The 15,942-nt window shown below is 35.0% G+C and overlaps 1 protein-coding gene across 9 annotated transcripts in view; it reads right to left on the reverse strand.

Annotated features, from left to right (window-relative positions):
• Nucleotides 1-15,942, reverse strand: part of LOC123710695 (SH3 and multiple ankyrin repeat domains protein 3) — a 124,234-nt gene that overhangs the window by 3,769 nt on the left and 104,523 nt on the right. For 4 of the 9 annotated variants that reach the window (XM_045662779.1, XM_045662783.1, XM_045662778.1 and 1 more), the window contains 17 exons: nt 11,254-11,379; nt 10,485-10,665; nt 7,694-8,013; nt 7,145-7,339; nt 6,987-7,053; nt 6,336-6,587; nt 5,823-6,017; nt 5,374-5,495; nt 5,008-5,108; nt 4,134-4,338; nt 3,357-3,561; nt 3,082-3,174; nt 2,508-2,603; nt 2,064-2,193; nt 1,221-1,350; nt 792-930; nt 137-282 (listed from right to left, as the gene is read on the reverse strand). In XM_045662779.1, the coding sequence (XP_045518735.1) occupies nt 137-282; nt 792-930; nt 1,221-1,350; nt 2,064-2,193; nt 2,508-2,603; nt 3,082-3,174; nt 3,357-3,561; nt 4,134-4,338; nt 5,008-5,108; nt 5,374-5,495; nt 5,823-6,017; nt 6,336-6,587; nt 6,987-7,053; nt 7,145-7,339; nt 7,694-8,013; nt 10,485-10,665; nt 11,254-11,379 (2,703 nt within the window). The remainder of the gene's footprint in view (nt 1-136; nt 283-791; nt 931-1,220; nt 1,351-2,063; nt 2,194-2,507; nt 2,604-3,081; nt 3,175-3,356; nt 3,562-4,133; nt 4,339-5,007; nt 5,109-5,373; nt 5,496-5,822; nt 6,018-6,335; nt 6,588-6,986; nt 7,054-7,144; nt 7,340-7,693; nt 8,014-10,484; nt 10,666-11,253; nt 11,380-15,942) is intronic. The other 5 variants (XM_045662788.1, XM_045662782.1, XM_045662786.1 and 2 more) reach the window with 3 other exon arrangements.

Here is a 15,942-nt window from a genome sequence, read left to right on the forward strand (position 1 = left end):
CAATAAACAATATTTTTATAGAAAAACACAAAATTTGCATTAATTATCATTTTACATAATACTGTGTACTCAATATTTTAATACATTTTTATGGAGAAGGGAATAGACTAGTTTATAAGTTTCATAAAATACATACCTCAATGTGCGGCCTGTATGCGACCTGGGCGAGGTCTTTAGGCGCCGCATATAGCTTAGCGGGTGCTGCCGGACGGAACGATGACGTCACGGCGCCTGGGGGAGGAGGCGCGGGCGCAGAGGGTGGTGGCGGAGCACGGGACATATCTGGAAAGTGCAATTGTCATTTAAGAGGAGTCCCTCATTGAAATGATTAATTGGTTATAAGAAGGTAATAAAAAACCTTTTACGAATGCCAGTGTACGAGCCAAGGCTGTACATTTTGCTCACTCAGGCTTTCTTAGTTTATAAGCGTGATGATGCACGTGCCAAGGTTCGTACATTCTTGCTTATTTACAAGATTGACAAATTCCTATGTTTGTACGTGCCATGGCTGTACATATCGATCACTTATAAGCGTGACGATTTCCCGAATCATGGGAGTTACACCCCGAGAGCATAGCCAGACGTAGGCACTCTCTTTGACTGTTAAATTGTATTCATTCGGTACATAGCAATTAGCACGTCATTATTTCGCTCATATTCTATTGTAACACGCGAGTGGTAAATATAGAGTAAATCAATAAATCTCTATTATTTGAAGCATCCTGTTGACACAGGAACCGTACAACCAGATTTACATATGTCGCTTTTTAAGTCATATTTAAGTTACATACCATTAGTGTGTACGTCTTCACTAGAGCGCGTTCGTGTGGGACGTGCGGCGAGCGCAGCGGCCAAGTCAGGAGTCGAGTGGAACTCGCGTCTAAGCGTCGCGCTACCGCCCGCACTGATGCTGGCTGACTTGCTCCAGAACTAGGGAAATTTGGAAACATCTTCAGAATTAATACAAATCTAAAATCCCGCTATGAGTGTGTCTCCGAGAACCGAGTTCGTGGTTCGACTGCTTGAGGACTTCCTTTAAGTTGGAGGAAGATCACGACTCCTACAAGTACTAGTATATATATAAATATTAAATGTATCAATTTAACAGTTTTACTTCATTCAAAGTTATTTTTGCAACGCGTAAGTTGAGGCACAACACGTTATGTTAATGTCTTCTCGTGTAAAATGAAGTGTAAATAAATAAGTGTAGTATAATATACCTTGCCCTTAGCCCTCTTCATGTCAGCGACGGAAGCATAGACCCTTGTTGGGATTCGGGCAGGTGATCCTCCGGGAGACGCGCATCCGTCTTGGAATGCAGATCGTGTCATCATTGCGCTGCTGCCACCCCTGAAATAGTTTTACCTCAAATAAACATTAAATTATATATTGGACTTGTAATTATTTTAATATATATAAATCTCCTGTCACGATGTTTGTCCGCGATGGACTCCTAAACTACTTAACCGATTTTAAATTAAATTGGCACACCGTGAGCAGTCTGGTAAAACTTAAAAGATAGGATAGCTTAGATCTTTAATTATAGTCGCAATTTTATTTTATTGCAAATTATTTGTCTATAATTACTTGACAGTCACAATTATCTGTTAACTCCAAAAGATTCTAACAGATGTCGATACTTTTCGACTGGATTGAGTAAGTAATCAATAGATGGCACTGCTATGGTAAACCGACAAGCGTGTCATATAAGCTACAATTCAATATCATGATTACCACGTGGTTTTGAGGCTAAAGTATTAATAGTAATTATTTCTATTTTATTATTATTAGTAATTATTTCTACTTTTTTAATTTTTGGTGGTAGCACGAGCCAACCACGTGTTACTTAGACCGAAATGTAAATCAAATTCAAATTATAGACGATAATACAGTGCAATTATTCTTTCGTGTCACGGTATTAAGGCTAACTAAAACCACATTAAGGAGAAACGAAGTTCGCGGGGGCAGCTAGTTGTTTAAATATTTAATTTTGGTTACACTTTTAAAGGTCTATCATGTGTGAAAAAAGAGCTTTGTGCTGAAGAGGTTTTGAAGGAACATACGCGGCATCAGCCCCAGCTTGCCGTTGGAATAGTTCTTCTAACTCAGATGCTGTGATACGAGAGGAGGCAGGTCGTTGTCGAATGCTGGCTGTACGAGGCGCTACTGGTGTACCCAGACAAGGAGTGCCATCTGAAATAGGATTTTTATTGATTATTGGTGCTTTACATTGGCAATAGTGTATCCTTGTGTGAGTGTTATTTAAATAGACGTTTTACTAAAAACATTTAGTAGGAATATTGTAGACACTGACAACTGAGTGTTTGATCACTATTGTACATATAATTGGAGAAATGCAAAGCAATGCAATAAATATTTCTGGGGTTCAACTACCGAATGTTTCAAACTAAATAATTTTTTTAACTGCGTTATTGTAAGCAAATTCAATATTATGAGACTGAGTGAAACTGATTAATTTGTTGATTTAGTAAAAAATGCATACTCACTATTACTTCCGGGGTGTAACTGTACAGATTCTGCCGAAGACGATTTTCCGGCAACACTCAATGGCTCACAGGACTCTTCCTTTTCACCGCCATTTTCTGTAATATTTATTTAGTATTGATATGATTTGAATGACTGTTATTTAAGAAAACCACTTTTTGAACGAATTAAAGGTATAAGACGTCTCAGTATAATAATTATAAGTTTGTATTATTATTACAAACTTATAATTATTTACATAATTCTAAATTTTAAATGATTTCCGACGTTTCGCGTGCTTTTCAGCGTGCGTGGTCACCGTAAATACATAGCTTTAATCCGTTCAAAAAGTGTTTTTCTTAATGTGTAAAAGCTATGTTAACAAAAGACAATACTATGACTGTTATTTGTTTATGTTTGGAATTGGAAAATTAATTGGAATTATGTTCAGATATTTTCAAATATTTTATTGACAAATACTCTTTTAGAAAGAAATTAAATTAAAATAAAGCATTACATACTAAGCTACGTCATCTTTACGAAGTCAAATAATATGACATAATCTATTCAATAAACAAGGCATAAAAATAATCTTACCAAGCCCGGCAACCATAGACTTGGCTCTCGCGCGACCAACGCTAAGTGTAGTGCGTGGGTCACGACGAGGCGGCGCCGGCGCAGGACTACGACCTGCAGAAATAATGAAATTTTTAAGTATAAATATTTATAATAAGCGTAATTAGAACCCACCTCAGAATTAAGCTACCAAATGACACAGACCCGAAATCCTGAGTTTGATTTATGGTAAACAATTATTTATTTAAATGGAGCAAAAACATATGTATTTATGGGACTTAATGAAGTATTTATACCTCCAGCACCCTTCCTAGGTAGTGTAGCAGCATAGGGTCGTCCGCTGGTAGACAGATGACCCTGAGACTTGCTAGGGGGGACCACACAGGTCTCCGTGGCTAATGAGCTCAGTGATACAACGGTCATTGAGACCAGAGCTCCAGAACCTCGAATCAGCTCCACTACATGCTCATGGGAAGCGCCCGAGACGTCTTCACCGTTTATCTGTAAACATCGGTCAACATATACATTAAGAGGATTTTTTTCTGTATTATGGTACTTTTATAGATCACTACTGAGGCATCAATTTTATTGAAGATCTGTTGAAACTTTTTTTTATGATGTTATATGATTAGATGCTAGATTTTAGATGTTATATAATTAGTGACACTTTCATATTATTTGGCAAACGATGCGCTAATGTTTTAAGACTTTTTTTTAATGAGGTGAAATACGCTTACGCAGGCATGCGCCAAGGATTTCGAGCTTGATTCGGGGACTGTGGGGCTGGGTCTACCCTCAAATCTCTCTGCTATTCAGAGGGGTAGCAAGGCCCTACCCACTAAAAACACCTCAGCCCTTCACACACCCTTAAGATGGGCCCTCGGGGTTCGCCAGGCATTCTACTCAAGGAATGTATTAAGGCCTGCTTTACCTTTGCTAACTGTAGTAGCGCGTCTCTTGATAATATAATCTTTTCTATTATTGTGAGTAAAAAGTATTGCTAACGTAGCACATTTCCGCTGAAATTAACTTACGTTTAATAAAAAATACAAATTTGAAGATATATTACATACCGCTATGAGGAAGTCTCCCTTCTTCAATCCTGCTCTATCAGCAACGCCACCAGCATCCACATCGTCTAGATACTGCAGTCCAGGACATCGCTCTGAGGGGCGAAGCTCCATAAGTGGCGAGGAAGCCTTTGCTCCACGAAGCACAAAACCGAAGCCTCGACGGGCTCGGTGTAGCACCACGGTTCGTGTTTCCATGTTTCCATACCTGATATGACAAATTATATAGAAATTATGATAAATCATATATGCACAGATACATACATCAATCTTTTCATGTACTTAACCAAAGCGTTTGGCCTACAAATACATTTATTTTCGTCTAAACGATGTAACAAACAAAAAAAAAACCCAAAAACAAAAAATAAAGAAAAGCTTAAATAACCTTTCTACATATATTTTTTGATAAATCGACATGCATGTTGACCGTAATCCTAATGTCGAGTTCACGAAGAAACATTTCACTTGTTTTGAGAGACACATTGAGGCAACTGACCGATGTAATATGTTTGAACTATCAGCTATATTGTCTACTGCTCTGTAATGTTTATTTGTTGATATTTTTGTTAACCTCTGATGTCATAATCTTTATTGAGACACTAATTGTTGCTGATGCCGACGAATCTGAACGTTTTTCCAAATACTAAAAATTACTTCAAAGTAAGTATTATATGAATTATGATTTCATGATTCCATTCTTGATCGTAGTATAAAGGTGTAGCAAGATTTGTATCTGCTTTATTTTTAGTAAGGTAAAATTCGCGTTAATAATTTCAAAAGTTTCATTATAATAAACGAATACTTAAATGTTATTTTCTGTTCTTTTAAACCTAATAAGGTTGTTGAATTGTTCCTAATTAGCAATCGCTTTACTCACGTTTTCTTAACTCTGGGCGCTGTAGCACTGTAAGTCTTACTGAGACCCACCTCTCTCCGACCACTCACACGAGAGTGGTGCACAGTACTTGAAGAAACTACCTGTAAAATATTAAAATAGGTTTAGTTCATTGATATTATATTGCAGTCGATTCAAGCAAGTTTTACAAAGTACGGTAAATTATCAAATCTAAAAAAGCTCTAAAGAATGTTTTTTTGCTTTCAAGTAATAAATTATTATTCTTAACGTGGTTATATAAACGATTTTTGATAGCTAATTTTTCCTTTGAAATCTGACAAGAAAATTCGAAGATTCAGTGAATCTTAAAAAACAAAAATGTTCCTTTATAAATATACATATATGTACCTGGTGTATATGTGCGTTCTGTCTTAAGCGGACTTCTTGCACACAGTGCGGAGGAAATAGCCCTGTAGCTCCAGACCCTCGGACCCGACCCTCAAGGAAACCATCGTCAGTTGAACCCGTCACTGAAATTTTTTCAATAAGGTTACTTTTTAGATATAATGCCTCGTAGTTCTTGTGATTTTTTTTCCAGAAACTCGAAACGTAACTCAAGACAAATTTAAGGAAATTTTACCATTAAATCACCGTACCGAAAACGAAGTAAAGTTATACTTAAATTTTAAATATTAGTAATGTACTCGAATGATGAATTTATAATAAATATTAAAATGTTAAAATGAAATTTTGATATGACATTATTCACAATGTACAATTAGTACGCCACATGGGCCATGTAAAAGTTAAATATTCATAAGTCTCGCTTCTCCCGAACCTAAACTTCTATTATGTACCTTCAATGATGTCTCCCTGATTCAGTCTTACATGCCCAGACTGTGTGGGCTCATAGGGCTGTAGACATACGAGTGTAGCACCCGGCGCCTGCAGCGAACACGTGGTAGTGTCCGAATTGCTGGTACCAACCCCACTCGAGTCCGAGATGATGTCGCTAGTGTCGCCCAGGCTCTTATCTGTCAACATGGGTCGCCCTGGCGGATAAATTCAGCCGGCAATCGGCTTAGCTGGCTTACGTATACGTGCGTCACGGATTAAGTGTGATCCAACGTGCACGCCGCTGTTAAGTGCGCGTGTATGTGTAATAAGGCAACCACCAACACACAAACGTTCTTAGATACCATTTTATATAGTAAATTAAATTTAAAATAGTTTCATATTGATCACTTGTAAACACACGTGGGAACTAAGAGGGCCCTAAATTAGGAAGAAGCGTTGAAGCGAACGGTGATAACATCTAACAGAACATGCGATGATGTGCATGGTGATGGTTGTTAGACCTCCATGTTTACCTGTGATGATGCTCGCGTCGTCTTCGTGGCTCGGGTGGCTCGCGTCACTAATACTTGATGATGCGGATGAAAACGGTCGTTCGAGGCTGCAAGGCGAGTTGGTCGAGCCCTGAGGCCGTCGCAGTAAGGCATCTAGGTCAGCCGGAATCCGAGTCGACGAGGCCAGGGAGGACCTATCTCCGGCGCTCCACCAACCGCCCCAAGCGGCCGAGCGTCTCTTCGGGTTAAACCGCGGCGGACCACGAAACGGAACTGAAATTATTTCGTTAACAACCGAACAAAATAATAAAGTGCGTACAAAACAATTTAAATGAATCAAATAAATTGAACGTGCTGAACATAAAATATAATACCTGTCGTATATGCGTGTCCCATACTTTGTATATATACAACCATCACCATTATGAAAGCAATGATATAGATAGATGAATGATGGACATGCAAGAAATAATCTAATAAATATACTAACAATTCGGTTTTATTATTCTCGTCACACTTATTTTATAAAGCATGTTATTAAATATACTAGATCTAAGTCTATATCGTAAGTTATTATTATTATCACATATTTATATATAATACTTAAATCTAAGACTTACTTATGAAGCACCAGTGAAAGCCATGCAGTATATTAAATATAGTTTAACTTACCGACTTCGTCCGTTTTGTAATTCTTTATAACCTCAGCTAATTCTAAATTTCCAGCTATTACGGCAACCTGAAAGTAGCAAAAAAGCTGATAAAGTCCTGAATCTTTTAAGAGCTTTATTATTTATTTAACCTCAAAATCTAAATGTTAGAAACTAAACCTGATATGGTGTCTGGTTAGCATAATTCAATGACTCCTTGTCGCAACCCCTGAAGAGCAGTTGCCGTGCGCATGAGTCTTGTGCGTTAACTGCACACACGTGAAGCGGCGTGTTACCAGATGCATTACGACTGTTCATGTCAGCTCCGTAGAATAAAAGATGGTCCAGGTGTTGGACTAGACCGTTACGACACGCCTGGAAGTTGTTAAACTAATATTAATATCATGCTACTTATAGATTTCTTTATTTATTTACTTAATTCAATGCATATATATAACTATATACGTTAAAGAACGTTGTAAATCTGTATATTGCAATATATTATAATATATTGTACACACATATATTGGGCTTTTAATACTTTAACTACTCATAATATATTCCTGGAGTTTCTATCATTTGTTTCTTCCCGAATAACACGTTAATCACAGCCGTAACTATGCACTAAGCTTCTTGGATTACGCTTTTTTGCAACAAGTGGGTTTTGCTTCGTAATTAAAATTTATTAATAATATAATAATAAGATAACCATATAATATAATATATTACCTGATGCACTTCCTGCCATCCTTGCAAATCGGTAGCCCCGATAGTTGCGTGATCATGAAGAAGCGTTTCACACAATAACGGATCAGTTTTGTTAGTCACAGAGAGGTATAAGGGCGTTAATCCCTTGCCATCTTTATAATTAGGTGACGCGCCAAGTTCTAGCAGGGTTTTCACAGCTTCTAGCGAGTTCTTTTCAACAGCTCTGTGCATGGAAGTGCTTCCATCCTTTGTTCGGTAATCGAGCAAGGCTCCACCGTTGACAAGGGCGATTAAGATTTTTGCAGGTGTCTTTAGGCCGGCCGCTATGGATAAGGGTGTTTCTGAAAAGATTTTTTAAAATAAAAGTTAAACTATAAATTGTAACATTTACATTATTGTATTTGACGTATGGAGGTCATACTTTGCGTTCAGTCTAATGGAGCGTTCAAGTATTACGTCACGCAATTTTTGGAGGTTCTTGACCTCCCCCCCCCCCCTACAACGCCGCCGTAACCTTTTCTGTATCCAATAGTACAACGTTTCGTGACTACCCCCAGTGACTCTTTATACTTAAAACTTACCATTATGTGGTGTAAAGAACTGGAAGGTGGAAAATAATATTAACAATAACGCGTAATCCCCATTTCCGTAATATGTGAACGCCCCCTAGACTCTTTATATCAGCCATGGTGCCTTTGTTTATAATAATATTCTTAAGAAATGCCTCCTGCTGATGTCCTGTGGAACATGGTGTGATGGTTGTAGCTCCTTACAGACGTTGTGTAATACAAAAAAGACCTTGGCGACTAAAAAGAGTGGCGGAGAGTTTGTTGCGAGTTCTTCTCTTCCGTTCTACGAACTCCGAACTATCAGTAAATGTAAAATTAGAAGCATTTAATGTATATTTTTGATGTGAAACATCTATAGCCGCACGTAAAACCGATTTCTGGCGTGGCGACGCATGCCGTGGCGACGCTGGTATATATATATATAGTCTATATGCAGTAGTGTGTACGGTGTAGCGACGTGTGTGTGTATCTATAATATTTTTATTTTGTATTTAATGAAAATAAATGTTTATTCCATAAATAGTCCACAATATGTTCTTTTTTGCATATTACTTTTACAAAATAATGTCGATGTTTCACATTTGCCAGGCGTCCCGTGACGGCTCACATTTTTTTTTATTGACGTTCATAAGTGTACATTGTGTTACCTATGTGAATAAATGATTTTTGACTTTGATGTAATCAATCACATTAGGTAATTTTGAATAATATGCGTCGCTAAGCATAAAAGTTACATGTTAGTATTTCACCACCTTAATATTCTCCTTCACAATATTGCAAATCTCACATGATATTGCAACGTAAATAGTGGATCATAAATCACTTAAATGAGAGAAATATGAATAACAATTAAAAAGGCGTTAGTGTTTGGTTTGTATAGAATTATCCACAGTCCACCTCAAGGCTACCAGCATCAATCTCGGATTATATACGCTATAATTGATACGATTCACAATAACATGTCATTTATACATGGAATTTTGTATTTTAATATCAATGTATTACGGCTTATATCCGGATACAAGATAATAAGCTGATACAGAGAGCATTTATCATAGGAACAGAACAATGGTGCGTAAGCTATTAGATGAATAGCTACCGTTTAGGCTTTGGCTAAGTAGGTGGTCATATTTCATACTGTAAATGGGACGATTTCTAGAGAATGACTTACTTGACTCAACTTTCGGTTACACTAAGCTTAGCCATTTTGTAGTTGTTAATTTCTTAGAAATCCATGTTAATGTTTTGCAGTGAAAATATTAACTAGCTACGATGTTTTTAGTGTATTAGAATTTTATCATTAGCACCGCTTAAGTTGGTAAACGTCTAAATATTATACGTGAGTAAAGAGATATTAACTCATGCATAATTTTTTAACCTAACCTAGCATTAGTTAAATTACACATACAGTTAATAATTAAAAGCGTAAACCATATGTAAAGAATCACCGTACACTTGAAGCCCATATGAGCCTTTTAGTTTTTACCATTGTAATTTAACATTTTCGTTTCCGATAATATAAGTGTAACTTAGATTTACAAGCTCCACAATAAGTCAAGTTAGTTTTTCGTTAATCCAACCCCAATCCCCAAACGCCTAATGTTATCTTAGTTATAAGCTCATGTTTTAAACAATAAAAGCAAGCCAGCCAGTTTTCTTAATTATTGTGTATAAGTTAAAAACATTAAACATAATTGACGGGTACATAACGACTTTGTGTTACTATGTAATGAAAATTTCACAGCGAAGGAAAACACCTTCAGTCCGAAAGTAGGGTTAGTGTGTCATAGATGATATCAGATGAGAATCGCAATATTAATGCAACGAAGCTGGCTTAATTAGACCACATTGTATTTCTCTTTACATAATGCCCATAGTACTATATTAATTATGTGAAGTGTTGCGTCAACTCTACTGTTGTAATAGGGTATTGTCTTTCTTCGGCTCACCATTATTGATTTGTTTTTTTTTTTAAATATTACTCGCAAGAAGTGAAATAAAGGATGTTATAGTGGCGCCTTGGTTCCTTGGTTTACTATAGATTTCATTAATACATTAAGTTTTGATAACCGAGATAAATTTATATACAAATAAACTGATCGATTTGTTTCAGAAAAAATGTGTAATTAAAAGAAATTAATTGATTTTACGTCATTAACACACGGACGTGGTTAAACATTCAGGAAACAAACACAAATATGCCTGCCCCATGGGTTATAAGTTATATATAAGTTAGTGCTTACCACCAGTCTCCGGACAATGGAAGTTTGGGTCTAGACCCTTGGCACAGGCTTTAGTTATTTTGTCGATCTGTCCGTGTTGCACATTCTCGAGGAACCGGCGCAGATTTGCGCGGGAGTGGAGCGCTTTTAACGTCTTCTCGTCAAGTTTAAGCATCTTGTAAACTCTTCGCTTGTATTTCAACTGGAATAAATTAACAAATCATAAATTTCGTGTCATGTTATATTTCTTATTATTTTGCCTATATTAGTTTATTATGCCTTAGTGGTTAGTCGCGTGATTAAACACTAAAGTGATGGTTTTAAATCCCGGTGTATCACTGAATTTTTTTATGAAACACGTATGGGACAAGTCCCGTCCCTGAGATGCTCATCTCAGAAGGATCAGCTAATTGTCCATACAAAAAATACAAGATACAAGTCTCAAAATAATTGAGAAGCTATAAAATATAATATGTTGTCTGCATATAATTAATAACCCTGCCAAATACCAGATTTATTGCACTCGCAGAAATCTTGAACAGTTTTAAGTAATTCATGTAAATGTAACACTTAGATTTTGGAGTCTACGTAACTAAGTAATATCTAGTTCTGAGCGCATTTAGTATATTTGTTTAATCAATAATTCATTGCAAAAATCATTAGAATAAGTAAATAATAGAAGAGATCAACCAACGCCTTTAACTTGGCTTTAAGCATTTTTTACAAAAAGTAGAAAACAACAAAAGATATACAATAACATAGATATTATGAAAAGAACAAAACAACTTACTTCAAGATATCCCACAGGGCCATTAAAGGGATAATCTCCGAGCCGCCGCTCTTCGTCCAGGAACTTGCCAGCTTTTCCATTAACCGGGGGGCAGAACAGACCATAGTTGAAGCTCTCCTTTAACTCCTGAAATGACAAAAGTCCAATTAAATACTCGATAGGAGTTCAAAATTATTTATAGGAAAAACTCTCTCAATTTACACACCTAAAACCTGGTTTTAACATAAAATATTGTTAATAATGTTGTGTTGTTATCATATTCGAATCAGCGACCACAACATCAAAGCGTAACAATCTCGCTTTCACGTTTAAAATATATTACGATGTATATAACATCCATTGTTATATAAATGCCATAAGTGGTTTCCATCATGACCTTTCAAGTTGTGCAAACACAAGCAAGTGACCACTTAACGTATGTACATTCTTAATCTCCTTAATAGTTCGGATCATCAATCAAGCCCAACCTATCTAACCATAACTTAAACTCGCATTATAAAGCTTAAAGTAATCAGTTAGCAATTAAAAGTACTTGTTAAAAGACTTAAGCATCGGTTAAATCAACGTCGGTTTAATTACAGCTTAATGTCCAGTTCAGATTTATTTATTACGTCTACATGTTTATTGCACTGGTGATAAGAAAATATTAGAACGTGTCTGATGATATCTGTGGCTCTTAGGAACTATTATAGAGATACAGAGTATTAGATTTTTTTGTTTCTTTCATAACCTATTGTATTACTTAAATCGTGTTATGTCAATTCCACCCACCTGAACTGTCAAAAATGAAGCTTATCCTTAATATTTATGACAAATACAAATTGACAGATAAGTAAAAAAATAAAGTGTTGTGTAGTAATGTTACATTTAGTAGAGTAAATCGAAAAGTTTATTTAGAGGACTATAATTTTAATCATATGATTAAACTATTATGCTTGATATGCGAGTCATTCGGTTTTTTATTTTATAAAAACGATAAGACGTATAAGGAAAACTAATAAAGTGTATATACAATTATGTATATGTGTTGGTTAAGGTCATCTGATTCCACGAATATAAGCTAATAGGAGATGTATCTTGTAAATGCCTAGTGTAATAGGTGTTCCTTTCTGACGTCGTATTTCAGGACTTGTTCCATCGTTACATGTTCCATAAAATTATAGTGATGGACCGGGGTTTGAACGCACTACATTAAGCTTAAATTCCGTGCCTTGCCACTAGGATAAGATGGGCGTAAAATGATAACAAGAAACATGACACGAAATTATTTGTTAAATTGTAAAATAAACCTTCTCTTACCATGTATCCCTACGCAATGCTTTAAGTAGTAGATATACTAGGGTAGATCGAGTTCATGTTATCTTCGATGATGGGAAATGCGCATACGCATTTTCACCCACGATACAAAGATAAAGGAGTGTAGCTGTAATATTTTGTTTGAAGATCGTCAGTGAAGAACATAAAGTTAATTTAAAGTTTCTTATTTGTTAAAATGATTGTTTCATCGACCATCAATCGTGAATTCAATTAAATTCCTAACTGAAAGATACTAGGTATACTAATTTATCGCAACAAACAATATAAACAAGTATAATGAATCATGAAGCCGCAGTAACGAACAACGATTTGCATCGACACAACGATTGATGGAGGCAGCGCCGTCAGAACTCATTGCATCGGACAACGGCGCTAGGGTTACCTTTAGCGGGAAAATTTAAAATAACCTCTAAAGAATTGTATGGGATCAGGTATTTTAAATCGACATCGGTTAACGTATTTTCATAGGTCATCAACATAGGTTTCTGATGTCACTATATATATTGACAAAAAGGGAAGGCGTACAACGGAAGGTAAATATTTCCACTATCAAAAGTCGATATACAATTACATTTTTTTTTTCAATAGGAAAACATGGCAGACACATCATAAATACAAGATTTTTTAAATAAATTGTCTCTGAAATTTATGATTACGATCTAGCATAACTTAAGACTAATAACTATTTGAAAACTTACCTTATTTACTAAAAAGGATATTTAAGATAAGAAAATGTCCAATAACACTACTTAGTCTCTTTTAAGGGCTCTGTTCTAGTGAACTATTTTATAATTACAAATACAAGATATGTATATATATAAATTATAATTAAGAAGTTTTTCTAGTAGTTTTTTTCTAATAGATTTCTAAGTATATAAACCATATACTTAGAAATCTATAATGTTGCCCCTAATATCAGTCTGTCTGATCGAGTCAGAAATGATTCTCTTTATAAATGACCACACGCGTTTAATTTATGACGCAGTGAATTGTAGTCCAAGAGATCTCTATCTAAACTCTTAAAACTTTTTACATCGCGATAACACTTATTTACGCTCTGCCCTGTTTTAAGAACAAAGGAATCTTAGAAGCGGATTAAACTACAGAATGATTAACTGTATAATGACTAGATATTTGATAAGAAATTAAATATCAGTTGAAGGTGTGTTTTCGCTGGATCGGCAAATTGTGCTGATGAAAGTAGTGGTACAGGCGCTGTAAGTTTCGCATTTCGGAGTGTCTTACACTTTTTGGATCGCGCACACAGCGGAGTGAGTGACGATTTACATATTAATTTCCTATTTCCTTAAATAGATTAAATGAGAATATAAGGCTGTATCTTATAAGGTAAGTAATAGCATATACGTGCATTTCTGATTTATTTTTGCATTATCCATCTCTTTGACTATATAGGTATTTGAGCAATAATGTTCCAGTAATTAGGTTACATGTATCCTGCAGTACAATAAAATGTACATTAAATGTTCCATTTTCATAGAAGCTTTATTGAATATTCAGAAAGGAGTCATAAATAGCGAATAATTGGCTTTACGCTTTGTTTGTTGGTCAATGGGTAACCATTTAATGTATGGTATAAATGTATTAATTATACGAAATGCTTAAACGGTACAATATCAGTTGATAAATGTAAAGATCTATATTGTTATTGTCTATTTATATACTTTCAGAATTGAAATTGCGAGTAGGAGAAAAATAATAAATAAGTACAGTCTAGAGCGTTGACTTCACTATAATTAGAAAAATAAAACAATATTATTGCTTGAGATACACGTCCCTTGGCGACGCCTTGTATGAATACTTGTTTTTATAGTTAATAAATAAAGGTTCATTATTGATAATTCTGGAACTACAGACGTCCAGGAGATAGAAGTGGAAATTCGTATAAACAATTATAATTCAATGTAAGATGTAATAATATTAATAATATTTTATTAAAGTAAACGCAGAAATTTTACGCAAATACTATAGAAATACAAAGAACTGAAACTCATGTTTGAAATACATATATAATATTGCTTTACAAAGACTATTTTAAAAATATTTTTTGTGTGGTATTTATTTTACAAGAATATTTTTAAAATTTTGCGTACACATACCTTTAATAACTAAGTTCAATGTCATACTAATTAAGTTAATTAATGCAAAAACTTCGTTTTCAACGACTCTACATATTTATATAAAGTTGTAAATTTAATTTAATTAGATTAAGTAATTCATCACTTCGTATTATATGACAGTCATAAAAACTTATTTTAAAATATGTTCTATAGTCTAACCATGTCGAGGAAGTTTTAACGAAGAGAAAAAATGGAAAATAATAAATAATTTATTTGGTGCTTAGTCTTTTATTCCGGAAAACCTAACACTCTCTATAGATGATATGAAACATAGCCAAATGTTACATATGTTGGTATTTATCAAATTAAGATAGAACGAAGTTCGTGGGGGTGGCTAGCCGAATAAATTTACGATGCCACCTAAGACTGATCACCAAGATCTTTATATAAAATTAAAAATTATGTTGCAATTTTTTATATCTATTATGTTTTAAAAGCGATTATTCTAATATTCTAGAACTCGTGCCACAATATTTAAACGCCGAAAGGATTGTTCTAGTTCAGCGTGGGTCGATGTTTTTCGTATCTATATAAGGCTTGAATGGGACCACGTTCCTACGATGGTATTTCCTTGTTTTTGCTGTCATAGTGAGGTACCAATGGCACCATATTTATTGAACAACTGGTAATAGTTGATTATTATATGAATGAGATTGAACTGTATGGAATTTCTTCTACATTGTGTGTATGTAGAAGAAATTTCATAGTTTCATTATGTAGTTGTAAAAGTTTGTTTATTATTAAATTTACTAAGTTTTCAACTTGACAATACACCTTTCACTCAAGTATGGTCTAGTCACATATCTTTTATTCAAACACTCAAACTACTACGACTTGTTAAATAATTAATCACGATATAATTAAAGTATCTTTATACAACCTAAGTCCACACCAATTTTCAAATTAAATCAAATACATACGTAATATAACCTACGCATATTTTATACAGACGTTAGGTGTGCAAATTTGTCGCTTAGAATGTAAGTTAGGCCCCATACTGATTAATAACCAAATAGCTAACGAAGAAATTAGCATCGCAAGACAGTGGGTGTCGGCGTTTGCATACAATACATAGATGTTGTCATCTGACGCCGTATTGACTTCTTGTTTATGTATAAATTAGTTATGCATAATATTATGGAATACAACAAACGCCTCCAAACCTTGAAGGGGCAAGAGTTCAAGAGTTTTTGGTTGTCTTTAATTATTACTAGAGGAGATTTTGACGTCCATA

This window comes from Pieris brassicae, chromosome 6 (genome assembly GCF_905147105.1).
Source record: "Pieris brassicae chromosome 6, ilPieBrab1.1, whole genome shotgun sequence".
NCBI lineage: Eukaryota > Metazoa > Arthropoda > Insecta > Lepidoptera > Pieridae > Pieris > Pieris brassicae.